General features: G+C 41.0%; 1 protein-coding gene across 2 annotated transcripts; it reads left to right on the top strand.

The window, feature by feature from the left end:
• The first annotated feature begins 8,323 nt into the window (after positions 1–8,323).
• Positions 8,324–27,212, top strand: ALX1 (ALX homeobox 1). 2 transcript variants are annotated; one of them, XM_059846839.1, is made up of 5 exons: positions 8,324–8,447; positions 8,965–9,237; positions 11,438–11,742; positions 15,321–15,449; positions 26,576–27,212. In XM_059846839.1, exons 2-5 carry the CDS (start codon positions 9,006–9,008, stop codon positions 26,894–26,896), a joined length of 987 nt encoding a protein of 328 aa, XP_059702822.1. In that variant the 5' UTR covers positions 8,324–8,447; positions 8,965–9,005; the 3' UTR covers positions 26,897–27,212. The 2 variants fall into 2 exon arrangements, with proteins under 2 accessions (XP_059702822.1, XP_059702821.1); XM_059846838.1 differs by lacking the exon at positions 8,324–8,447 and having other exon boundaries at positions 8,826–9,237.
• The last annotated feature ends 701 nt before the right edge of the window (positions 27,213–27,913 follow it).

Raw genomic sequence — 27,913 nt, 5'->3', positions numbered from 1 at the left:
ACAAGGACTGGTAGTTGAAATTAATGACACTATGAGCTACACTGTTATTTACAGGTCACTTAGACAAGTGGATTGTCCTTTGTGGTCACTTTCTCCGTTATTTTGGTGAGAAATGCTGCCACAACAGGTTAGTACCTAACTAGCTGCCAAAGACTAGCATTTGTTCCTCCCCTGGTCTTCATTCCAATGTTAAATAGATTTGTTTTGAGTTAATAACCTTTTCTTAATTTCACAGTTGATTGATTCATACTTATATAGCAGTTTGTGTTGGTGGTTTTTTTTTTTTTTTTTTGTTAAATATTAAATTAGCCAAATATCTAGGAAGATATAAGAATACTTTTGACTGAGATGTAATTGATAGCTCTTTAACGATAAAGCAGGTAAGACCATTTTATGTGGGTAACAACAAATGCAGATTCACAAAGTTAAGAAGCGCTAAAAACCACGTTTGTTAATAGCTGAGGGTCAGGTTTTCTTTATTTCTAGCTTACTCATTTGTTAAATTACGTTTATACAAAGAAACCGGAGGTTAGCATTTTTTTTTCCTACTAGACACTACTTCAATCCTGAATGCAAATAAGCACCACCAAATAGTTGAGCCATAGCCAAGGTGTTCCACATATATCCTGAGATGGGAGACAGCTTTTTAGGAGAGAGTGCTACAACTAGTTAAATTCTAATATAGGATAAATGCCTCAGTTTCAAATCGGCACAATTTTCTGTGCTTGTGAACCGTGATCTGAAAAAAAGAGGGACGTACAGAAATAAAATGTGCTGCATGTTCTTGCTACATTCCGATCATGTGATGAGAGCTGTCCTGTCCAAATAGTGAGGGTTTTATCACCATTAACGGGCAGGGAAGGTTCGAGAGGTTATTCATTGCAAGAACACAGGTCAGCCGTAGGCTTGGCTCGTTTGTCTGATACCTTGCTATTCGTGCGGTTGAATTCAATTCTCCAACAGTTTTCCTTTAAACGATGGTGTCCTGTACATGAAAAAAGAAGGATTGTTGCGGGATTAGGAAAGCACGGCTAGGAGATCAGAGGACAAAAATACCGGCCTCGCAGTCTCTAGAAGCGGCAGTTTGTGGTGGCTTTCTCTCTTGCCTCGCAGTTTACTTTCTAATTTGCAGGTTCTGTGAGAGGTGCGGCTGCGGCCGGTGCCAGCCCGGAGCGGCAGCGTGCGCCCCGCTCCGGAGCGACACCGAGGGGCTGTGTCCGGGGAGCCGGCACAGACCCTGGCTTCCATTCCACCAGCCACAGCTTCATTTCCCAGTACGGGTCCACATCCATGGATTTCTGAGCGACATTTGACCGAAAATAATTTTTTTAAAAGCATCGAACAAACAAACAAAACAAAACCAATAGCAAAGACCTGCATTTTACACAGCCCCTTCACGTTTGCGCCGTTTGCATTCGCATTTAATTTCAGGTAATGACTCAGGAAGCTGTTCCTTTCATGTAATGTGCAGTCTGGCCATGTGCCTGGGCCAGGGCGATGTGGGAAGGACTTGTCCCTGCTCAGGAGAGATGCTCTGGCTGTGCTGGCAAATGGAGGAAGTGGAGGACCTGCTTTCACCTGGTGGGCACCTCTTGCCCTGCGAACAGGAGGCGAGGCAAAGATTCAAGCTTACTCAGTTTTGCTTTACCTGATTACTTGATAACGTTGAACATTTTGTGCCTCGCCGCAGCAGAAATGCAAACAGAAATAAGAGAATTTCCTGCTGGGTCATGCCATCTCACTGCCCATCGCTGTCTGATACAGTCTAGAAAGAGCCAGAGCACAAACGGACTAGGAAGAGTGTCTTTCATGGTGACTGACACATGCCGGGTATGGGTTTTGTCAGGAAAAGTGAAATATTTCGAGGCAATTTGTAATACAGTGGATTAATTTGGATTGCCCAGGGTAGAAACAAAAAGAAGACTGTCTCTAACCAAAGGCTGGGGGCTGGCTTTATTTGCCAATATCAATATTTGTGTGGAAAGCCTAAAATATGATGTTTTTCCAAGAATTGAAGTTTTTAAGGGGGGGGCGGGGGGGGGGGGGTAAGGAGGAGAAGGAGGCCTGTGGATGAAATATTAGCAGCATATCGGTTAACCACTAAGTTCTTTTTTGTATCCATCTAGCCGTTTCTGGTAGGAAGGGCAGAGTCTAAAGGCTCGGGGATAGATGCTCCTTAATGCAGGCTAGCGTTTCCAAAGATACAGGCAGCTCTCAGCAAATGACAAAATAAGGCTGAGACTGTACAGAGGCGGTGCTGAAAGACCGGAATAAAATTGCTCTGTGGCTTTCAGCATCGCTGAATTACACATTTTTAATCGCATCTAGCACACATCACATTGGAGGAGAAAAAAATGCAAAAAAAGCAAGGGTTCTTTCAAACGAGGTAGCCTTGAAAACCGGCAGTCCTTGTCAAAGCAGCTCAATGCATCCATTTGTTAGTACCTCCAACTTGAACAGGGATCTATTTCTTAGACCCTGCCCCTTCTGTCTCACACCTTCCTTTACCTTCGTGCTTAAAAACCACAATGTCGAGCCATATTTCATGCCTTAGAAGAAATCAATTCATCTGAGATGACAAGGCAGCCCCCCACACATTCTCCAGGCCTCTCGATACATTCAGAGCCTCGGGTCGCTCCGGTAATGTAGCCCTTATATTTTCGGAATTGTCGCAGTACCGAACTGCCGTCAGGGAAGGCTGGGTAGCTTGCGGAGGGCGGCTTTCCTTTTTATTTGCTCCCTTGCATAGGTACGCTAATGCTCGGTGCCCTACAGCCCAGCGTGGGTTCGCCACAGGAGAGCGAAAGGGGTAATTTAGAATTGTTCATTACAAACTCGCTCCCAGCTCCTTTGGGGGTCGGCCCGCTCCTTGGGAGTGAATTCCAGGGGTAAGGGTGGGTGGAGAAGCAAATATTCACTCGTAGAAAACCTAATAACGTGCTTTTCCACGTCTAGATTTTCTTCTAAGGCGTCTGTTTCCGTGATATGAAGAACGGTGTTTGTCTTTTGCCTTGGGAATATGTCTATAATTTGTCGGAAAGCTTGGCAGAGGGGGAAGGGGCGAGGATTTGGCTTCTGAAGAGCCGCTCCGGCTGCTGGAGCCCGGCTCGGCCGAAGCTTTGTCCCCCGGTAAGGGCGGGGGGACAGCCGCCTCCTCCGGGCTGCAGACAGAGCAGCTCTGTGCTTGCCTTACCTAAGATCCCGAGCAGAAGCCAGATCCTACTCGAAGTGCGGCGGCGGGGGGGAGTGGAGGGGAATAAATACGTATATGCTGAGAAGCATCTTTAGGAGCAAATCTCTTCTTTATGGTGGTGCCAAACTGCACGGGGCTTTGAGTTCCACGACCCAACTTTCAAATCCTTTCTAAACTTGATAAAGGGCTACAATAGCAGTCCGATGAAGCATAGATTAAATTCGTGTAGGATTTGTTTTTGTAACACATATGTAAGTAGGATTCATTATAATTTGAACTAGATCAAGATAAGAGATTAATGCTCTTATAGAGCATCTCTGCTGAGATTTCCTATGGGGCTAAGATTAAATCAACACACAAAATATTATCTCAGTCCATTTTGCGTTAAAAAAAAAGAAATGTTTAAGGAGCGTCACTACCTGTTGCAAGAAGAAAATTGTCGAAGTTTGTCCAGCCCTGACAAGCAATCAGCAATCCTGCTTCCCTAACTTTCCCATTCACCAAATTTCTTGCCTGTCCCCGAATATGCCTTTGAGGCACATGGAATCTTCATTCTATCTGTGCAGGTGTCATACGGGATATCTCCCTAACAGCTGAGATACTGTCAGAGAGCCAAACTGCAGGAACCGTGAAATGGTTGCTGTCGTTACGTTCGGGCTGTTTTGTGGACTAGACCTGGAAACGTCTGAACCTCGAGCCTGGCTGGGAAAGTAGGAAAAGCTCCAGGCTCGGGCCCAGCCTAATGAGAGGTGACACCACGTTCCCTGTACGAGGTGAGCGGGGCTCAATAGACCTTTCCGCTGCCCACGCAGAATTAAGTTACCCAGTAGAAGTGCAGTCGATTTGCTCCTACACTTCCACTGATCTCTGAACCTACAGATCCCAGGTTTCTGGTAAAGTCACTCCAAACAGTGTCAATTAAACATTTCCTCTCCGAACGGAAAATCGTAAAGCTATCCACGTACACCAGAACCGATTTGTGTTTGCTCAGGTGAACAAAACCTGCCTGTTAGGAAGAAAGTTCGTTAAAGGGAGCTTGGATCGGGATCTTTTGCAGCCTGGCTGCGGAAATCTGAAACACAATCTTTATTTTCAGGGATTAAAATAGTGATGCTCCACATACCCCACCCCCCCAAAAAAACCCCAAGAAACAAAACAAAAAACAACAAAGAAAAACCCACAACCCCCTCCTGCCCCCCCCCCAAAAAAAAACCACCAAAAACACAAAGAGGAGGAAATCCAACAGTCCCCAAATCTCAACTTCTTTCAGTGTTCTTTGAGAAGCTATGCACTTCTTCTTGCTGGCAATAAGAATATTTCACATAATTCTTCTCACAAACAGGATGTCTGGAAAATTATTACTCAGCCAAGCTAGGTTTTGGATGGTAACTTGCAATTCGCTGCATTCCGCAGGGGGAGAGATATGGAGCGAGTCACAGAGTGTCTTTTTACACCTTTTTTTTTTGCTTCTGCACACCAGTGGCAGGACCGAGTGGCAGAGACCGAGAGGCTAATTTCTCAGAGGGTATCTCTGGAGCCTACGCCCATCTCATTCAATAAAATCTCCGTGTCTGAACATGAAATGAGCTCCTAGGTAAAGCCTCAGCAAAGATAACAGAAGGCTTGTGGAAATGTTGAACCATTTGAGCACCTGTTGTTCAAGACAGACAGTTCTCTTCGTGTTTCACACACCTCCCCCCTCCCCCCCGGCGGCTTTTGGGGTGCTTGATCCCATTCAAGAAAACATATACACTTCCCTTCTTCCTCTATAACCATCCCTCAGCCGCCCCTCACTGCGGGGCCAGCCCTCCCGCGGGAACACCCAGCCCTTATCTTCATAGCTTCACCGTCCATTTTCCCAGACAGCTGGAGTATGCATATGTGAAAGGGATTGAATAATACCCCCAAAATTCGTTTAGCCGAGTCCCAGGTAGCGCGAATTTCCCCCCGTTCAATCCTTAAATAAACTTCGTGCTTTGACTTTTCTGGAGGGAAGAGAAGTGTTGGTGTAAAAAAATTAAGAAATAAAAATCTTTTTTTTCGTGCTACCATCCATAGTTAAAACCCGATATTAGAAATGGGGAGGAGGGATGGGAGGGGATAGGGATTCCTGGACATTAGAAAGGGGGATCATCGCCGGTATTGCTGCCGTTCTCACTTTATTTAAACAAACGCAAGGGTGTGAGGAGATGCCTTCAACACGCAGTAGCCCTGTTTCGGCTGGAAACTGCCATCACGAGCAGCAGTGACTGCGGACCCAGAAACGGAGGTCCGAACCGCAGTCACTCATTCCTTTTCCCAAATTTTTTGACTGTTCGGCAGCGAGACGTTTGAAATGTAGGCGGGATCCTCGTTCCTACGCTTGGATCTCAGGAAGGGAAGGAATTCCAGGACGGCGGGGGTAAAGCAGCCTGCCGTCCCCGCAGGAGAGCCCCGCGGTACCGCGCAGGGTCCCGCGGTGTGCGCTCGTCCCAGTGGACAGGCTTCCCCCAAGGAGCTCCTATGCGCTGCAGGGGCGAGCTCCTTCACACCACCTCTGGTCACGAAACGTCTCTCCATCACACATAACACCCTTTCACAGAAGGTTTGGGAGATACTCCATCTCTGGAAACACAGCGGCACATCTGCATGCAGCTCTTAATAACGGGGCTGCCTGGCGGAGGGAGTAGGTCCCTGAAGAAAGATGCTTTTCAAAGCTGTCTCACCTCAGCACAAAATTTGTTTTCCCTTTGCCGCCTTCTCCCCCGGGATCTGTCCAACCCCTCTCAAATGGTTTTAGCCCGCTGAAGTCAGCTTTCTGTTTTCAAGCTTTTAAGGAGAACGAATGCCATACGTGGCGCCAATTCTCCCCTAGGTTACATCTCTCCTTCCCTTTGAAGTCCGCTGGGTTGCACAGAGGTAAATGAGAGTAGAATTTGGTCCCTGGAGCTAACAGTGATGTGGAATCACTCTGATTTTTATTTATTTATTTATTGTTTCCTGTTGAGGAAGGACGGGTTTTAAGACCCGGTCAGAGCTGGTATCGCGCTCTATATTTAATACTCAGATATTGCAAATATATATATTCATATATATAAATGTCGGCGCTAATCTCGGCGGGGAGAGCTTCGCAAAGACGGGGCGATAAGGGAGAGGAGCCCCTGCTGCGGGGAAGATGCTGCAGGAGGGTCGTGTTTTCTCAGAGGAGCGGGGGTGAAGAGCATGGAGGACGCAGCAGGCAGTCCCCATCCGGTCCCCAGACGAGGCTGGCTCTTCCACGGCTCCGCGGGTCAGCCGCCGCCGCCGGGGTGGCCCGATCCTCCCGGGAGGGAAGGGGTGGAAGGGCTGCCGGGGTGCGGAGCAGCTCGGTGTGGAGCGAGGACTGCCGCCGCCGAGGCGGCTCCTCGCCGCCAGCGGGACACGCGCATCCCCGCGGAGGCAACCGCGCTCCCTACAGCCTAGAGAGAGCCCTGCTGCTGCTGCTGGCAGCTGTTGGGGGGTTTGCGTTCATAGGAGATGCTCCTTGTCCTCGGCTTTCCTGGAGTTTAATAGCTGTCTTTAAAGAGGGACATTTATTGGGATAAAAGTCGATTGCAGTCTGCAAAAACTTTGCATGTGTCTTTCATTTAAAAGACATCCAGAGCTCCATTTTTCCCTCTCTCTGTCTCTCTTCCCCCCCTGCTCCCCCCCCCCCCCCCTTTTTTTTTCCCTTCCCCAGGGCATTTAGTGCTTTTAAGGCACAGTGATAAACACGCTGCCGAAGTGCCAGCGCACGGAGATGCGGGGTCAGGGAGAGGATCCGGAGGGTCCAGAGCAGGCGTTGTTCCAGAAGGTGCAAGGAGGAAACGTGTCATTTTTCATGAGAAATCCGGGGACGGGAGCTGCCCTTGGAGCGGCCCCTGGGGCAGGCTCCGGCCGCTCTCCCGGGGCAGGCAGCGAGCCGGCCTCCGCCGCACCTGGCCGCTCACCGCGGGCGCCGCTCCTTCTCCGCGCCACTTCAATTCCTCTTCTCCCGGGTCTTACGGAAACCGCTTCCACTTCTCTCTCTGCACCAAAGCGACACCCCCACGCCACAAAAAAACCCGTCCCACCCCAAGTCCCCGAGCACCACCTCTGCGCTCTGTCGCGACTGGGCTCCGCGCCCCCCGCAGCCCCCGCTCGGTGATGGCGGCAGGTAACGCTGGGAGCTGGAACGGAGGGGTGGGGGTAGCAGCCCGGTCCTGACAGACAGCAGGGAAGGACAGATTGTGCGTGTAGCGGATGGTGCCCACAGCTTCTCGATAGTGGTAGGGGAAAAAAACCCTCTCCCTACCCCTTTCTCCGGGAAAATAGTAAGTTAGAGACCAGCTGAAGAAGGAAGGGAAGCTGCCTGCCGGGAAATATGCTGGACCCGAACTGGCCTTCCCTTCACCTTTGACTGGGTTCACAGGAAAGGTCTCTAAGCTGCTCCACAGCCCCGGCCGGCCAGTGTGGCACCAGTACTTCAGCCACTCATTAAAGCCTCGCTTCTTCTCCCCTCCCCGCCCCAGCGAGGGAAGGGCCCACCGAACTGGGTTCTAAAACAGCTTCAGCAGAAAAGACAAACGCGGGCCCAAGATGCTGAAATCCTCATCTGAAGTGATTGCGATCTCGAGTTTGCTTTACTTCATAGAGTACTCCTTTCACGAGGAAGTACGGAGATCTTTTCCGTAATTCGTGCCTCTTCGAAATAGTCCACTATCTCTCCCGCCTATGTTTAAATCTTATCAATGTGCGAAAAGACCAAGGAATTCAACACTTCAAAGCTCACACATTGGGTGGAAACCACTCGCTTTCCCAATATCCATAGGAATGCATGCGTATTTGGCTCATTTAGTTTTCTTTTTATTCCCAAAGACTTTAATAAATACTTTCATTTAGAAACAGTATTGTTTTTTATTGATAGTATTTCAGGAGATTTAAAATAATGTCCGTTTTAACCACTTTGCACAGGCGCACAGACACCCCCAACCCCAAACACACACACAACAACTGAGATCTGTTTCATAGCAGGCAAATTCTCTTTTAGGCCAGTTTTCTGATGTGAGACAGTTCTAGTTTTAAGTTCCGCTGGTTTACATTCCCTCTGCACAAACAACTGCCTACAACATTTCTTTCTCTGTTTAACTCTAGGACAAAACTTCTGAGCTGTTTAATAAAGAAGGAACACCGGTTCTTAATTTTACAGCTTCAGGGAACAGGACTGCAGCTACCGACGTATCAGTCAAATCAATTAAAGAAGATCCTTTACTTAAGGGTATGTGCCCCTGAAATTACCTCTCTCTAAGCCTCTCAAGGAGCTGGGGGGAGAGGGAGGGAAGCGAGGGATTACTCTTCCAGTATCCCTGGAGAAATGCGAATAGGTTGCAGAGGGGAAATGTCCTTTTTATTTGTCCTCCCTCCCTCCCTCCCCACCCTCCCTGCCTCCCTCCCTCCCTTTCTCCCCTCACCCTCCCCAAATGCTTGTGTGAGTCTGTCTGAAAAAGATCCGTCTGTGGAAAATGGGCCTGGAACTCCCTCCTGTGTTGGGATTAGGTCTTGGGGGACCTGGGGTGGAGTTAGACTGCTTGCTTATTTTCATATTCATTAGAAATGGGAGGTTGCACAAGAAGTCCTGCTGAGCTTCAAGATATAAGAGCAACTTCGGGTTCCCCTTTCAAGACAAGACAAATCAAAGGCTCAGAGGCAAAACAGCTCTCTAAGCACTGAACGCCTCTTCCTCCCTCCCTCCTTCCTTCCCTCCCATCCACTCACTCTCCCTCCCTTGCTCACAGTCCAGCCTCTGTCTAGGGAAGAGGCTCTCAAGCAGCCTTAGATGATTATGGATTTTCTGAGCGAGAAGTTTGCCCTGAAGAGCCAGCCGAGCAAGAACAGTGACTTTTATATGGGAGCAGGAGGCAGTTTGGAGCACGTTATGGAAACTTTGGACAATGAGTCCTTTTATAGCAAAACGTCAGGCAGCAAATGCGTACAGGCCTTCAACCCTCTGCAAAGAGCTGAGCATCATGTGAGGCTGGAGAGGACATCACCCTGCCAGGACAGCAACGGTGAGTCGTCATCCCGGGGTTATTCCCCCTCCTGCAGATGTACGGGGGAGGGCAGGGATTCTCCCGCCCTGGGAGACCAAAGGCAGCTGCGCATCCTTCGGATGTGGGCATGCGAGGGGCTGTCAGGTCGTAGTAAAAGAACAACAACAGTAACAATACTACTGTTACAATGCTACTACCGCTACTATTAAAAAAAAAAAAAAAAAAAAAAAAAAACAAAAAACAAATCCGGGAGAAGGCAGACGGTTGCTTTGAAGAGCTCCTTTCCTTTCAGTGCAGCTTTTCAGCTACTGCCTTCCCCACCGGCCCGGCCCGGCTCCCCCGGCTCGCCGAGAGCACAGCTCCGAGCACACCGCACAGCCCGCCCGTGGGACCGAGGGGCCGGAGGGTCCCGGAGGGTGCTGTAGGACACGGCCGTCCTCCGGTACCTTCCGGCACATCCTGGCCACCCTCGGCACCCCCGACCGGGCTCTGGTCGCCCTCCGGCCGCTCCCCGGGCACTCCCGCCCCGCTGCGAGCCGCGGCGTTTTCACCCCGCAAACTCCCGGGAAAAGCATCGCCGGCCCGTCGGCGTCGGAGGGAGCCCGGACACGGCCCGCTCTCCGGTGCCGATCCAGGCAGGGAACGGAAGGCAGCTTGCTCATCTCTGCTTCCTTCAAATATCGTCCTGCGACCGTAGCGGGGTTCTCCGCAGTGTTACCAATCGATGCGTGAAGGTGATTTTTCCGAAAACCTCGTCGGTCCCCGAAAACCCCAAAGAATAGTGTTAAACATTCTATCAAGTATTAAAATTTTCTAGCTTATAAGCAAAGATAATGAGGAATATTTTCTTTTTAAAACATTTAAAATCTTCCTCATTATCCCGACATGATGAAAATCGCTATAGAAAAAATTTAAAAACTGATTTCCTACAAAAATTGGAAAACATTGTTAAGATCAGCTGCAGTAAGACCAACAATGTGATATTCTTTTTTACTTCATACAGTCTTTGAAGTATTTATATATTTTTTGAGAAAGATTTTTATTTCTACGAAAAAAATGGTGAGAAATTGATAGATTTCTTCAAGTGCAATTTAAAAAACAAAAACCTATAGGAAATTGATTTATACATTGAAGTTTTTCTTAATTAGCTAATTTATTGTGTGCCTCGAGGGCTTTGGGGCATTTCCTATCTATGTATGTGTTGATGGTAAGTGTCTGAAAATTGTGTTTCATTGCAATCAGCTCGAATTGAAAGAAAAGAAATTGCTGAGAATGTGAGGCAATCTCAAAGCAAGCTTATTATGTTACATAGCATGGTTGTAAGTTTTAATTTTTACAGAGTTTGAATCTTTTTTCCCCACCTTTTTCTTAGGAAAAAAAAAGTTTTTTTGAATTCATTGACTTATCTCATTACTTTTCCAGTGATGTGTGATAAGTTAAAAATATTGAAAAGTAGGAAATGTTTTCATTTCTTATTAAGAAGCTTCTGTGAAACATTTCTTATCTCTACCACTCAAGTTTTACCTAAAGACAAATAGTTCCTGCTATCCTTTTACAAATTATATGAGTTAACATTTAGCGAGATAGCATTTTGCAGAAATGCCCTGTATTTTGTAACCATAACAAATCTCATTGGAAACAATTCCACAAATGCAAAAGAAGGTATATGGAATTTATTGAATTTTAAAAGTGAATTTAATTTTTGGTTTAATTTGCTTCTGGATTTGTCAGTTTGCAACTATTAAGTTTACTTCACTGTTTGTATTTTCATAGAAATAGAGGTTTTTTTGCATTTGCTTCCAAGTTAAAGGCACATTTGTCAATAGCTTTGTGTCTCTATTATGAAAATCTGTTTTGGGCTAAGATTCCTTATCTGTACAACTCTAGCTGAGGCTGATTTCATGCATTGTTAGCTACTTTAGCAGCAGTAGTGGTAGGGTGAAAATATCCAAGTCTCTTGCACAGTCTCCTCACTCTGTAAGTTTTCAGATGATATTTTCAGGTATCACTCTCGGTTAAAATTCAGTGTGACTTAGCACTTTTATTCTATCTGTAGTTAATATTACAAATTCCTCTTCAATGATCTCATAAAGAAATAACACTGCCACGATGGAATCTGTTTCCTTGTGAAACTGTTTTATATGAACTCCTGAATCTAAACACCTCTCCTTCCCCCTTGATCATTTATTAACCAGCTGTTAACCCACCTTGTGTACAGTGAACTACGGGATTACTAAAGTGGAAGGACAGCCTCTGCACACAGAGCTGAGCAGGCCCATGGACAATTGCAACAATCTCAGGATGTCTCCAGTGAAAGGGCTGCAGGAGAAGGGGGACCTGGATGAACTTGGTGATAAGTGTGACAGCAATGTCTCCAGCAGTAAGAAGAGGAGACACAGAACAACTTTCACTAGTTTGCAGCTGGAGGAACTGGAGAAAGTATTCCAGAAAACTCACTACCCTGATGTCTATGTAAGAGAACAGCTAGCTCTGAGAACAGAGCTCACTGAGGCCAGAGTCCAGGTAGGAACCAGATTTCAGCCTTTCTATGACAAATTGTGCATTGTAGGAATGAGTAAATTACACTCTTGGGGATTGTACAAAAGCCCATAAAGCAAAAGTAAACAGCTCGTTTTGCCTCATTTCTTTATGGATGTGAGCTGTTACGCTGTAGTGCTAAAATAACTTGTTATTTTTTTAAATAGCTTGTGTTGCAGTTCTGAACACTTGTTTAAAGAATGAGAAAACAACATCAATAGTAAAACTGTCTTGATCTCTTGTAGAATTCCAGGCAGTGAAAACATAAATTGTTAGGCGTAAAGATCCCACTAAAGACTTGTTGCATGTAGTTCAGACTGATGACAATGCAGAACTCAGATGCAGAGGATTCTGTGTGTGTCACGGCATGAAAATTACAGTCTAAAAAGTAATCAAATTCCTTGTTTCTATCCAAAGGGTGTGCAGTGAAACTGAGCTTACATAAATGTGTAGAAGTGTCTCTATATCTACATACCTATATTTACATAGATATATTTGTGTATGAGTTTTGTGCCTGTATAAAACAAGGACATAATCTATTAATCTTTTCCATACAGAATGATCTTAGAAGTCACAAAATTAGGAGGTAAAATTTCTGCTTTTTAAACTTCCAAAACTTATTAATAATGTTATTTGAGTTTTTGTAACAAAACATACTGAGGACCACTTAGTACATTATTATCATATATCGTAACTGCCTACAAATGTGATTCATTCAGTATGTGCTCATAGAGTAATCTCAATAATAGTCATGGCTTTTGATGTGCAATGGTGAGAAAAGAAGCTTAATATCCAGGAAATGCAGCCTTTCCCTTGTTTAGAGGTCTTCTGTTAGAAAAGGGTGTGAGCCACACTTTGCAAGTTTATCTTCATTTTAGATATCTTTCCTGTTCTGGTAATAATCATGATTTCAGTTTGGAGAATAACAGTCCTGTTGATTCTTACAGACTGGGATTAATTTTTTTAATTTAGTGACTTGAATATGATAACAACTTCACAACTTGTAATTAAACGCATACTCACACACGCATGTAGAGAAATAGACGTCAGTGCACATGCATACAAACTGAAATTAAATCAGAAACACTTTCAGAAAAAGCCAGTTAATTAATTTTATAAAGAAGTGTTCTTTTCATGTCTTTTCAAGCAGGCATCACATTTGCCTTTGTCATCAGAAAATAGAGTGCAAAACTGTGTGTTCACTCACATCGATGTGATATCAGCAATGCCGATGGAATTTGGTTCAGTGGCTTTTAACTCTTTAGGCTCTGTGCAATTCCTCTCCTGAATTTGGTACAGCTTTCCAAGTATGACTTCCATTCATTGGGATTTAGTCTTGACTTAAAAAAAAGAAGGTAGCAAAATGTTAAAACACCGTTCTAACAAATGTATAATTCTGGGATACGGAGAACTACTTCAAGAACAAATTAATTGCGAGAATAGGGAGGGGAAAATTAAGCTAAAGTGTATCATCTGACTTTTTTATCACTTTTTTTTTCCTTAAGATTTAGAGCTTCACATGGTAAGAGTATTAAAAAGAAGACAGTAAATGAAAAATAGATGTCTATATCAGACTTTCACAGAGTATTTATTTCTATTTTATTTAAACATGTTCTTACCTTTCTTAAAAGATAACTGATCTTTGCATTCTCATGTGCTAAATATGGAAGGACATGTTGATCATTTCTACCCAGAGTAGCAAGAGTATTCCATCACAAGATTAAGCAATTTGCAAGGCCTTACGTCATTAAAGGCAAGCATCTGGCAATTCAAGGATAACAAGCAGCAGATTTCTACATTGCTTTGTGGAGGCAAATGGTTACTTTATCTCTGCCAAGAGTAAGTTTCTAGTAAAGTGGTGTAAACAGAAACATTTTGGGGGATTGTCAAAGGAAAAAAAAAAAAGTGCTTTTTCTCATTTACTTCTATGAATTCAAGCAAATTGTTTGACTTAGTGTAGCAGAGTGATCAGCTGGATACCTTACCCACAGTTCCCTTCACCACCATTTCATCAACATCCAATTTAATATTTGTCCTGCACACATGCAGAGAGAGCCAACCTGAACCTAATTTATCTAAGTTGCTCTCTTTCCTGCTGCATGTCAGTCCAGTAATTGGTACCCATTTCAAGAAGATTGTCAAGGTCTTTTTTCAAGGAAAGAACTTCATGACTAAATTTCCTTATCACGTCCTTGATGTGGAGACAGGAGAATTTTTTTTTTTTTTGCCTTCCCTTTTCTTTTTGCTGAACCTCAGGCATCATAAATAACACAAATTTACCACCAAGGTTCCTAACAATATATACTCAGGAGTTATATGCATGAGCCTTGCTTTGATTGCTGAATCTTTTAAAAGATGGTACATCTGCCACAAACCCTTGGGAATCAAAATGAGCAAAATTATGCCCTGGTTGCTTAAGCAGTATCAAAAGACAGTTGAGTTCTCCAAAGATCAATGCAGGAATGGAATTATAAACCAAACAGTGTTATTTTAAATAACCCACAACATGGAATCAGAAAATATATCCTAAAATACAGGAAGTATCAATAAAAAACCCCACCATTCATGTATGCATACATCGAAATGAATTAATGATCAGTTTAGCAGGATAACTAACTAATGTCATTGTTTTCTTTAAAAAAAAATTATTCAGTTAAAAGTGTGACTTTGAAAAAAAGTCTCAGTGAGCTTGCTTACACCAGAACAACAATGACTAGTTGGATATTACTCTTATACAGTGTTACTTTTCTTAGCAATCCCCTTTGTTCATCAAGATAATTCCTAACTGGTCCAAACTAAACTGTCCGAAAGACCAGACTAAATTTTTAAGAAAATGGGACAATGATAGTTTTCAGTAACAGAGAGAAATTGTCATATAATGTGTTTTTAATATAATACTTGACACTCAAAATGTTAGAGAACAGACCAAGGAGTACAAATAAATTTAAGCATAAAATCTAAATTATTCCATAGCTGAAAATGTAATTCTTTTGTCTTCCATTAAAAGAAACAGATATCACCTAACACCAAAGTGAAAAAAAAAAACCCACAGTAGTTAAAAAAGTGTCTGTGACATGGTAACTTTTTATTATCTTCCTGGCCTTTTAGCTAGCATTCCTTATAGAAACCTTTCCTGCTGTTTAGATTACTGTCCTTGTGCCAATTTTTCCTGCCTTTTTATTACTGCACTTGATAAATACTATGGACACCTCTCTAGGAGGCAGATTACGGGCAATCAGCAAGTTAGTGGGCATGGGAATTTAAGAGAATGTTTCTTTACTTGCTACAGACTGATCTTTCTCAGGTTGTCTTTGTTTTTGTTTGTTTGTTTTGAGGAATATAAATGAAACCATATGTATATTTAAAATAGCCAGCAATAAATTAAGCAGGTGTGACATTCACAAGATTGAAACAGTGAAAAATTAATTTTCAGTTGGAGAACTTCTCTTTTTAAGATAAACAGAAATTTTCAAAGCCAATGTCCAAAATTTTTTATTTTCCAAAAACCCTTTCACAGGATATAATTTTGCTTACCCTGATGACTCTTTTGTTGTATACTCTAGGTTTGGTTCCAGAATCGAAGAGCAAAATGGAGAAAAAGAGAACGCTATGGTCAGATCCAGCAAGCCAAGAGCCACTTTGCTGCCACCTATGATATATCTGTTCTTCCAAGGACTGACAGCTACCCTCAGGTATGGTAAAGACCAAGCAGTACTTTCTTTGGTTCTACATTTGGCAGCCATCCTAACAGCTCTGGTTTTGTATACTTTGCTAAGATGAAGTATAAACTATCTGATCTCTAGACAGCTTCCTCTTCATATGTTAAACATGCACCCTTTCCTTATGGACCTCAACAGACCATTAAATAAAATAACAGTCCTACTAGCATAAAATCGTAATATAGCCATGCAGAATCAGAACTGAATGTATATCACAGGGGGAGAGTGGCAGAGGGACAGGAAAGCTCTCTCAGACCATTGTGGTTGGTTTAATTTGTTTTTTTTTGTCTTTTTCAGTTCCCTGTTAGTAAATAGTAAGGTATACTGCATAATGAGGTCATAATCTTATCTCTCTATTCTCCAGTCCTTTGGTTTACTGCTTTGCCTCACTCTGCTTTTGTTTGTATTCTTGCTTGTTTTAGCACATTAATTGTTTTTATTCTGGAGCCTTTTTTTTTCATGTCTCTGGTTTCACATTGCTTTTACCACATAATTAATAAAAAAAAAAAAAAAAAAAACACCATGCAAAGCAAAAAATCTTTCATGGTTCCAGTCCACTGCTGGTGTTTTGGTGCTCTTCAGCTTCATTAGGCAGCAGGATCTCCGCTAACCTTAAGAAAATGCTCATATTCCATGTGAACTTGCTTTGGTCATGCTCTAAATTGGCTGAATGAAGAAGTCCTCAGGGCTGGGGAAGAGTGGCTGGAATTTGACTCAGCAGAGGGGTCTGTGGCTGCTGGTTGACAGCAGCTGAACATGAGCCAGCGTGTGCCCAGGTGGCCAAGAAGGCCAATGGCATCCTGGATCAGCATGGATCAGCAATAGTGTGGCCAGCAAGACCTGGGCAGGGGTTGTGTCCCTGTGCTGGGCACTGGTGAGGCTGCACTTGAAATTCTGTGTCCTGTTCCGTGCCCCTCACTATGAGAATGACATTGAGGGGCTGGAGAATGTTCAGAGAAGAGCTGGGGAGGGGTCTGGAGCACATGTCCTGTGAGGAGCAGCTGAGGGAGCTGGGGTTTTTTGCCTGGAGAAAAGGAGCTGGAGGGGAGACCTTATCACTTTCAACAACTGCATTAAATGAGTTTGTAGCACGATGGGCCTTGGTCTCTTCTCCCTGGGAGCAAGTGAGAAGTTAAGAGGACATGACCTCAAGCTGAGCTGGGGGAGGTTCAGGTCAGACATCAGGGAGAATTTTTTCACTGAAATGGTGGTTGAGTGCTGGAGTCACCATCCCTGGAAGTGTTCAAGAATTGACTGGGCTGTGCTTCAGTTGGCATGGCAGTGTTTGGTCAAATGTTGGACTTGATGATCTTGGAGGTCTTTTCCAACCTTAGTGATTCTAAGGTTGCTAGTCACATTCCATGAATGTGACTAGCAATGAACCAGGGGTCTTTGGCTTATGTGTCATCTATTCAGTTTAATGTGTTTTGCCTCTGAAGAGGTTACATATTGCTAGGTTTGGTGCCTGGGCCAGAGCTGCCTCGTGCTCCTGCAGCTCAGAACATGGACACAACCATTTCAGCTGTGGTGGCACTTGTAAGGCTGTCTGGATTTATTTTAAAATAGAGCAGGGCAATAACCTAAACTGTATTAGCAAGCACTGCATGACTATGTTTAGGCACGTGGACACAATCTTAGGTAGCCCCAGGTAGATTCACAAAGCCATAGATTTGCATTCACTCACGATCTGTCAAGGTGGTCAGCTCTCCTTTCAAGGTCTTTCTGATTTACCTATAGCATCATAGCAAGTGATACAAGGAACAGTGCTGAAGCTTTGGGATTTCTAGACTAAATTTGTGTCTGCCAGCTTATCTTGTATTTTTAGTAGGATTCCATCTACGCATTTCCCTAAATTACCAAATTTCATTAGTATAAGATAATGGAATAATATAAATCATTGGTAAGCACTTAAAATCATTGTCATAAAATTAATGTTTTTCAATAATCCCACATTTTTAACTATATGATAATAGGATCTATAAAATTCCAACCCAATAAAAGATCTATTCTGTACTTTCAGATTAAAAAGATTAATTCTCTGCAATTCTGATTATATTTTTGTCAAAAAATATCTGCTAGACAGATGACACAACTGAGTTTCAGCCTGACAATATTTCCATCACTAATTAATAGATTCTTAAAAACAGAAGATTAAAATGCAAATGCTGGTCCCATCATCCTATATCAAGCATCTCTGGTGTGTAGAAATGCAAAATGTATACTCATTCACAAGCACAAATGCCACGTGCTCACCTACAAGCCCAGACTGACAGACTGCAGGTAAACAGGGAGGCAAAATGTGTAATCTGGTCACCTGCATGAGAATGCTGCCTTGTGCTGTTCTGTTCTTGCTGTTCAAGAGCAAGGAGCTGAATGAAGGTGTGACGGCGCTTTGGCTGTTTCAGCTGAGGGCTTGCACACATAGCTTGGCTACATGTTAAAAACAAGATAGCCCTCTCCTCAGAGAAAAATTTGGCTACTTTTCTGTATATGAGTAGGTATCCAGGCAATTATCACAGAAAATTTAATAAAAATTCATAATCTTGCTAACCTGGTGGAAATTCTTCATGGTTTTCACATTCTGAAATCCTGTCTTTCAGTAAAACCACATCTCTATGATATATATAACATTTTCTGCAAGAATGAGTGAGACAATGAAAATCTGTTTTAAAAACACAACCACTAACATCACTGCATTCAAATCTTTTGAACTAGATGTCCATTATTAATTGCTTCACTTATGGAAAATAAATATACAGCTCCCGACTTGCTATAAATTCATCAATCTATCCCACAACTCAGGCAGAAAAGGTATTTAAAATGGTTTCATTTTAAATACCAAGGGTTTCATTTTTAATACCAATTAATTTCATAAATTGATTTCCCCAGCAATTCCTTTATTTCGTTGTAGTTAATGTAAGAGAAGAAAACAAATATCCTTTTTTCCTTTGCTTTTATTCCGATACCACGACCACCACAGGCACTTCTCTTGTGACAAGGAAATAAGCAAATATTAGACAAGATTTGCCATATTTTTAAATAAATAATTTTTAAATGAACTTTTAAATAAGTAAATTTTTTCTTGTGGATTGTGGAACACAGATCACTGGAGTTTATTTAAGAAACAACATGGAGAAAAACAGACCCCCTGTTGCTGGAAGAAAATATAGGTTGAATGTTGAAAAAGTATGAAATCAAGCTGAGAAGTTTACAGCTTCATAGTAGAAAGAGCAGGAACAAATATGAATTTCTGGTGTGCATTATAAGGATTTGCAGCCTGCAGATTTTTCTGTTTTGAGTCCAGCCATGGATATGATGAGAAAACACATCTTGGTTGCATTCCAGCAGAAGCATCAGTTTCCTGCAGTCAACAGAGGGTGTCGTGGAGACTTCTGTTTAGTCTCTTCACCAATTACCTTCTTCAAATACAAATTAAGAACATAATGTTGCCGTGCATTGTGTGACTTCATAAACCTGAAAGGTTTCTCTTGTGGGAAAATGAATCTTTCATTTTGAAAGACAGAAGGTTGGCTTTGAATCAGAGAAAGGTTGAAGTTGGAAGTGACCTCTGAAGGTGATCTGGTACAAGACCTTTCTCTACAATCCAGTCTAATTTTGCTATTAAATTCCATGTCTTTATCTTCACCATAACAACAATTTAGGTAATTTTTTGGTAGATCATAATTCTTTACTTTGCTCTTTCAGTCTAATTTTAATTATTTTTACAGTATATTGACTTTTGGGTTTTTGTTTGTTTGGGTTTTCTTAATTGCTTGTCTGAGAAATTGAATATCTCCCAAATTGAACCTGCCAAGAAATTGAATATCTCCTAAACTGGCCAAATTCTGCATGCATATATCGTCTATTAATTATACTATCAAAACCTGGGTTACAGAGAAGGGCAGTTTGTACAACATTCTAGAAAAATCATCTGTTATTCAGATTTTTTTTCAAAGCTCTAACAACATTATGCTGAAAATCAGATTTTTCTAGGAAAATTTTATGAACAGTGATTTTCATTAATTTTAGTAAAAGTTTTCAGTTTCATTACTTTCAGTGTTTGAACTTCAATGTTTTCTTGTAGATACAGCACATTGTTGTCTAAGTCATCTTAAGTGCACTCAGGAAAACACATGTCATAGACATTTTTAGCTTAACTAGCAATATCCTATTGATGATATGAAAGTGAAGATGGAACATCTTAACACCAGTGGGGAAATGAATGCAGATTCCCTTCATGGGGAAGTTTACTTCATTTCACCAGAGTGAATGTTAGTAAACAAGCCATACTTAATTTGATCACTTAAATACAGTGTAGAGTGTTATTAAATATATCTCAGGATATCTGAGATAATGTTGAAGTGAACAGGATTTAAAAGAAGGATCCATCCTTCATTTTAGGCAACCATGGTCAGATAAGTATTAGACATTTGTGTTTAGAAAACTTAACCAAAGAGACATTTATGCCAGATATGGGTTCCCTTTACAGTTAATAATCTGATCAATTAAGTTGTTTATTCCTAAAATGTAAGGTGTAAAATAGGTAAGATAAACTGTCAACATCTTTTTATTCTGATACCTGGTTCAGCTGCAGTCATTTTTAGTTATCTACACAGATGCATAAATATGTTGGAAGAGGAACAACAAAAAAGCCTCTTTTGCTTTTTTCTCCTCTTACCTTATTGGTCTTTATTTGACTTCCTCTGCCACCCTATGTAAGTGGGAAGGCACCTGTTACAAAGGTACTTGATCTCGTCAGATTTAATGATTACTTGTGAGAACTAACTAGAAAACCTGAGAAAAAATTTCATTTTACCCTCCCTCCCCCTTATTTACACAAACAGGAGCCTATACTATTATCACACAGACTCCCAGATTTCCCTATGTGAATCAAATTGATAAATAACTGCATCAGTATGTAAATAATCATTACATTGTGTCATTGAAAAGCAGATTAAAAAGGTCAACATTTTTCTCCCATCTAGGCTCTTTTTTTTCTTTGCATCTCTTCTCCTTACTTGTTATTTGAATCATGTTCATTTGTTGTAATTTTTCTTCTAAGTTCTTTTAAAAGGATTAATTTTGTCATACCACTCTACTTTCCCTCTTAATATCACATGCAAAATGTTTGGGTATTTTTTAAATTTTCTTGAAAATGCAGGCAAGACTTGGATAGGATAGAATTTAATTTTTTTGTTTCAGTTGAAAAAGCCCAATCTAGTGCAGGTGGAAATCCTAAGACAACAAAAGCTTTTCAGTATGGGAACAGGAATGATATAGAAGGTGTAGAAAGAAAGGAAAATGTTGAAACCTCATAAATAGGAGGAAGAGGCTGAAATTTGCATTCCATCCACCAGAATGATAAATCAAATTAATATGTTGAACAGCTTGGCATGACATGATGTGTTGGCAGTCAGAGTGTAGAAGTGGTATCAGCATACATGTGTTAAGTACTGAGTCCTTGGATCATCATTATCGTTTGCTCTAGCCTCAGTACATATGGCTAATCCTCATTAGCAATAATCAAAGTTACATGCTCCAATTAAATGTTCATATGGAATGTATTAGACACCACATGTTATATGACTTAAAATTTCTTTTAACTGTAGTAGACACATAAATGACAGCTAATCACAATAGTTCGTTAAGGCTATGGGTACACTGATTGAGCATGAGTAGATGTGGCAGACATCTCTGAGCTGGCTTCAAAGAAGTTTGTCACACACTCATGCTGTCTGGCTGTGACAGCGTGGAGCTCGGGCTGAGCCACCACCTGCATGGTGTGTGTCTCACTGCATGGGTGCTCCCTTGCCCTGCTGTGGCTGATCTTCCAACAAGAGGGGAGTGACACTTCTAATCTTTCTGGGTGGTGTCTGTTCCACACAAAGTAGATATGCACTGCACTTTTATTTTTTCTTGGTAATTAACCATCACTTTATGTGGTCCTTCTCACAGTCTCGACATTCAGTTTGTTGTTCTGTGGAACTTTTTTGTGAAACGTGTATTTCTTTAAGTGTGAGTGACTTAGTGACTTTACTGGGGCTTAATTAAATGGCAAATTCTTTTTTTCCCCTTAAGATACACAAATTTTTTAATAGTATTTTTCAAAATACAAAATATTGTGTTTAACTGTATCATACAGTTGAAATATAATTCATCCATATTGTAAGTGGCCTCAAGATTGCAGTAGGGAGAATTTGCAATTTATAAAACATCCCATACAAGAATGAAAGCCTGATGACTTTTCATATCCTACATTATTTTGAAACTTAGCAAACTTGTTCAAGTGTGTAATCTAACGGTCAGTTTTTTATTTTGTTCACCATGTGTAAGCCAAATGTGGACTGAAGGGGTCTATCACATATTTTAAATCTGTATCGTTAAGCCTCTCCCTATCATGTGCTAATTAGCATTCTATTTATATCTGCAAATTGTGTGCTGCATCTCTGCCATACATGAGCCCAATGCAGTACAGGTGATCTTCACACGTGCACTTGTCCAACAGCTCCTACAAAATGATCACAAATTAAACACCGAGAAGTGCTCTGTCTAGATATTAATGTAAAAATACAATGAGAGTGGTGAAGCACTGGGACAGATTGTCCATAGAAATTAATGAACCCCTGCAGCTGGAATGACTCAAAACATGGCTGGATGGAGTTTGAGTAACCTTATCTAAATTTTAGAGTAGCTACAAGCAAGGGTTTAGAAAAATAATCCCAGAGGCTCTTTTCGGTTTAAATTATTCTGAGAATTTAAAAGTTTAGGAAGTACAGGCAAATTTCTACCTGAATTTCAGATGTTCTAAAGGGGCACCCAGAAAAAAAATATATAAATTTACAGTACAAATTAGATGTAGTGATGGACTAGAAATGACCAACAGATACAAGCTGTGAACTAGTAGTTTTGAGCAGTTTAACAGCTATTGCATTTAATCTCCTGAAAGTAGTTTCTTGTGCTAGCACAGATTTGATATTTTCTGCTAGTGCAAGGAGAAGAGTGACAGAAATTTAGCAAATCCGTCTGACATTCATATGTTCTCTATATTTACATAAATTCTTAACTCTTCATTTAGTGCCACTCTTGTTTTCCTCAGAGTAAATGTGTAGTTTCTAATTACTAGAGTAATTATAATAATATTTAGCACATATAACATTTATGATGTAACGTAATAATAACGTCTCTTGATATCTAGACACCTTAAAAGAGATTAGAATTTTGTTTCCCATGTGAAGCACTAAAACATGTGCACTCAAACAGAGATGGTCTCTAGCTTGGATAGGCAGGCGGCTGAAATAACACGAGTCAAGAGTTTGGTGATGGGAGAACAAAGCAAGGGAAGTGATAGCAAAACTCCCAGAAAAATTTGATATTTGAGTTTATGTGACTTTTCCAGGGGCTGCATAAAAAGGCTGAAGCTCAGGGAGCTTGAAAGTTTTACAGACAAAAAGCGATGACACCAAGTGGGATGACCAATTACCTCAGCTCTTTTTCCTCTGCAGTGTCCAACAGAAGGTCATGTGCTTAGGAATTTGTATCATAACCATGTTAACAACCATAACTCTCCAGTTATGTTCTTGTCACAGCTATGAAATCCTATTTCTTTTTCTATCAGGAAGGGTGTGTGTGCATGTGTATGTGTGTATAAAACATACAGTAGGTAAATATATTGAAGGGCTCTGGTAATTTCATGGTAACCACAAGAGCAAAGCTCAAGTTGTTTGTGATGTTAACAGAAACCAGAGATGTGCTGTATGTATGGCCTCATTCACAGTCTCTGAATTGCCTTTTATATAGTTCATGGATCACACAAGATTTTAAGAGGAAAAATATTTTCTTTAAATTCATGTACATAATGTCGCTTTTCCTTCTAACATACCAGAAGAAGGTCTGATCATTTTGACTTATTGTGAAACATTACTGTATTTCTTTTTAATACAGGAATACCTTCTTCACCTAAATTTCACTACAAGATATTTATGTTGTAAATCCTTGTGAAGAAATGAAAATTTAATACCAAATGTGAAGTCACTGCACCAACTAAAATGAATAGAAAATTGATATAACTGAAACATTGGTTTGGAAGGCATAACTGCCTGATGAGAGAAGATGTAAAGCTCTCTGAGAATCTTGTGGCATTCCTGAAGTTAAATTTAATAATTTGAATTCCTTTCTCTAAGGAAGAAACCTCGCGCACTCCTTTAAAACTTTTAGAAATTAATAGCTTGTTTACATATTTCTTGAAAAAGACATTGGCATATTTTAGGATTTGCAGCTGAATTCTGTTCTCATTTACACCTGTGCAATCTCACTGAACCGAAATTGAAAGAGATTTGTCTAGAATAAAAATATCAGGAAAATTGGTGCTACTAAACTTAGTTTACTGCAAACCAAACCACTCAAAGTATGGAAAGAAAGAGTGATTTTGTGATTCCTCCAGACCACATGGGTTATTGGGCACTTAATAACTGAGCCTTTGAACCTTTTGAAGATTTCCCATCATGACTCTATTAAAGGCAAACTTGTTCATGTTTGTATTTAAACTTTTTTTTTTTTTTTTGGAAAATTCCTCCTGTAATTATATCTGTGCTGCCTGGGTGACTGCAGCATTTGGCATAGCATTTCTTAGAAAAAAAAATCAGTAAGTCAGATAAGTAGGACTTTGTTGCATGTAAGTTAGCTTTGGAGATTATGAACTCCTTCAGAAATAGCTCATGCATTTGACTCTGCATAGGTTGACTAGTTTCTCCCTGGGGAAATTTGTCTGATTAGAAGTCAAAACTGGCTCAGGTAGGTTAATCAAGGAGTAATAAGGCAGCTGGGAATCATGTCAAACTGTAGAGAGTCTCCCATGGGCTGACGTTTGAGTCTTCTAAAAAGTGATTATGAGAGGAGGCAACTGGAAAGTTCTGAAACTTTTTTTAGATTTCCTCATATAGACATCAGGAGGCCCACAAGAAGGAAAAATCTTCCATATCCTACCTCAGTGACCTTACATCCTCCATTGGCTCCCAGCAGATCACCTAAAATATGCAGGAGCAGGAGCCTGGGGTGTCCCCAGCTGTGTGGATGTGCATGGAAAGGCACATCCATGAGTGTGTGTGGAACTATAACTGCATGCATGCCCGTCCACGCAAACAAGCTGAGCAGACCCAGAGGCTGGGGAGATATGTTGCTACCATGATTTTTCCCCAGGCTTTCAGAGGAAACCAAAATGGAGCATTTACTGGATTATATTTTTACTGCTGGAATTCCCAAGGAGTCCAGATTAGTTTGTCAGCTCCTGATGACCTTGCTAATACAGCTGTTTAAAATATTAACTTTAAAAATAAGACTATTTCATCCTTCCTATGTGCACTCGATCTCAGCTAGAGGAGTTCAGCGAACCATAATTTATCGCTTTAGCTTGTTGGTGGTTTGGTATGTGCTGCTGCAAAGTGATAGGACAATGAGAGAAAACACAACTCATCAGCCTTAGAAACATGTTTTCATTCTGTGTGTGTGTATGTGTGTGTCTGTCATAATTCATTACTTCCTCTGACCTCTACTTTGACAGAAAAAATCACTCAGCTAGAGAGATAACCTTTATATCTTAAAGTCAAAATTCCTTTGTCTGTGGATTTGGAATGTGAATGTAGAATTAAGTTTAAAGTGGGAATTCACTTTTCAGTGCTAACTGAAGAGTAATTGAGTTACTCCAACAAATCACAGAGAAAAAAGACACGTGGGCTCAATCTCAGTGCATCAGGGCAAGGATACACTGAACAGACAACAGATTTTTAGAGTGAAGACAAATTTAGCAAAGGAAAACAAATAGGAAAGGATACAGTTACTGGTTGACAAGATCTGTATTGTGAACGGGGGCTAAAAATGTCTTGCCTGATGTTATTTGAACATTAAAAAATCAGCATTCAGGAAAGGCATATAAGGTAAAAGTGGAGAAGCCATACAAAGCTGTATGTATTGTATAACGGTGTGTGTAAATGAGGAATGACCGAGGAAGTTCGAGTATGCCAGAAATTATACCAGATGCAAGTAGTACTTATAGAGAGACAGTAGAGAGTTTGGAAAAACAGAAGGGCAGTTGCTGAGTGTGAAGCTTGATCAAATCAAAGTGAATAGAACAGGAATGAAAGACCATGCAATCTGAGAAAACAACAAGAACTGACCTATAGGTCTTAAAAATCTTCCTGTCTGTCCATCTAGTAACAAACAAGTGAAAAATACCTATCCATAAATAGCATCTACACATAGATGGTAGAAGGCCTGAGACTCAGAATGGAGTTTTAAGCAACTGCCAAGTATAGAGGATTATACATCAAAGCTTGAATACATGGTTGCTCCAGACATTGCTGATAACCACAAAGTTTGTGTCCTGGTCTGTCATGCAACGTTTTCCAGGGATGCACAATGCAGCTTGTAAAGGCTGAATGCTGTAACAGAAATGCTCTCAAAGTATAGTTTCCCATAACAAGTCATGAAAAGAAATTTTATGTCAAATCTAACTTTGAAACAAATTTAAGAAAAGGTCTTGAATGTATTATCTATAATTTTCTGTGGTTTAGGTTTCATTTGTTGTAAAGTAATTATGCAAGGCTTCTCATTATTAAATTTTTCAAATACTTGTTGGGTTTTATCCCTTGAGAAATCCAAATTGCTTTGTTTTGTTCACCCTTTTCCGACCATTACAGTGGGAATTCTAATGAGGAGAAGCAGTTATGCTGAAAATATCTGTGATCTTGTACTCTTTTGACACCTTTTCTCTGATGTCAGTTGTGTGTTTCCACTAATTTTATTGACTGGCTGGGCTGATGGCATCCTGAGCTTCAACACTAGACATATATATGGAGCCTCAGGACAAATGGATGACAAAGTAAGGAACACGACTCATCAGGCCTTGCTCTTAAGTGAACGATCTCATATTTTGTCTGATGTGATCTCTTCACACTATTTTCCGACACGATTGCAGAGAACTTGTTACATACTTTTTGCTTGTTTCAGAGGGGAACTAATTATATGCGAAGTAAAGCAAACCAAGCATTGCAGAAAACAAAAGATGAACTTTCTAAGTTTAATTGTGTTCATTTTATATGTTCCAGATTCAGAACAATCTGTGGGCAGGGAATGCGGCCAGTGGTTCTGTGGTTACCTCCTGCATGCTGCCACGAGATACATCCTCCTGTATGACACCTTACTCCCATTCACCCCGGACAGATTCTGGCTACACAGGCTTTTCAAACCACCAGAATCAATTTAGCCACATGCCCCTCAATAATTTTTTCACTGACTCGTTGCTTTCTGGGGCAACCAATGGACATGCTTTTGAAACCAAGCCAGAGTTTGAAAGGAGGTCCTCCAGCATTGCAGTTCTACGGATGAAAGCCAAAGAGCATGCTGCCAATATTTCTTGGGCCATGTAATATAGCAGTACTCTCTTTCAATTTTTTTTTTTTTTTAAGCAAACTAAAACCATTTTTATTTCCCATATTTAAAGGGAACAACAATAAGCTGCTGTGTGTGGAATGCTAGAAATCACAATATACACAATGTCTGCTTTAAGAAATGCAATATAATATTTAACAATAAACCAAGAATAAACCAAATAGATTTACCATGCATCAAGCTCAACAAGCCCTCTTTGTTTTGCTTTTTATATATGTTTTGTTGTACCAGTTGATGAAATATGATTATAGAACCTGAAAAAAAAAAAATAAAACTACTAAGCAAATGTGTCTACTCCATGGTTTTTAGCAGTCCTGTATAAAAAATTCATGCTTTGCAAATGAATACTTCATAAAGGAACAACTTGGTAAAGGGAAATAAATTTATTATACTTAACCCATGATGTAAATCTTTAAGCACAAAGAAGGAAATATATGACCACTCATGCTGTAGGTAGAATTTGTAGACTGAGTTCTCTCAGCACTGTGCTGCTGCTCTAAGCCAGCTCTGCAGTTTTGCTAAATGCATGTTGAGCTTGTTGAATTTATATCAATGAACAACTAATGCAATAAGAATAGAAGGTGCTACTTTGTCTTGTGGACCTGAGTGTGTTTTGATTAAAGATAATGCGATTTTTTTTTTGGACACATAAAAGGCTAAAAGTAGGATCACAGTGCTTAATAGAGTTTTAAAAGGTGTGCACAGATTATGCGTCAACTAGTATATTTAAGTTAAATCTCAAAGGTTACAGATAGGGTGTCATGAAGCTTGGGTGACTAATAGACAGCATGGAATAGTACTACTACACTTTTATCAGAATTCAGATTAGGGAAAAACCCCAAACAGCGCAACACTGAGGTCTTACTTCCTACAGTCCATTTTACTGGGTTTTGCTACTCTATGGTCAAACTGAAACAAAAAAGTGCAACAAGGCTTGTCAGTTTCAGCTTGTATCTGATCCTAAGATGATGTTAATGCCATTTTAGTTTTAATTA

Source organism: Haemorhous mexicanus, chromosome 5 (genome assembly GCF_027477595.1).
Source record: "Haemorhous mexicanus isolate bHaeMex1 chromosome 5, bHaeMex1.pri, whole genome shotgun sequence".
Classification (NCBI taxonomy): domain Eukaryota; kingdom Metazoa; phylum Chordata; class Aves; order Passeriformes; family Fringillidae; genus Haemorhous; species Haemorhous mexicanus.
Note: the sequence above shows the minus strand (reverse complement) of the source record. Positions and strands in the feature narration are given on the sequence as shown.

Bases quoted from the DNA above. Each gene is read 5' to 3' on its own strand.
- ALX1 (XM_059846839.1), top strand. From the start codon at position 9,006: ATGATTATGGATTTTCTGAGCGAGAAGTTTGCCCTGAAGAGCCAGCCG. The intron at 9,238-11,437 runs GTGAGTCGTCAT...CCTTGTGTACAG, and splicing joins ACCCTGCCAGGACAGCAACG to TGAACTACGGGATTACTAAA. The intron at 15,450-26,575 runs GTATGGTAAAGA...TATATGTTCCAG, and splicing joins GGACTGACAGCTACCCTCAG to ATTCAGAACAATCTGTGGGC.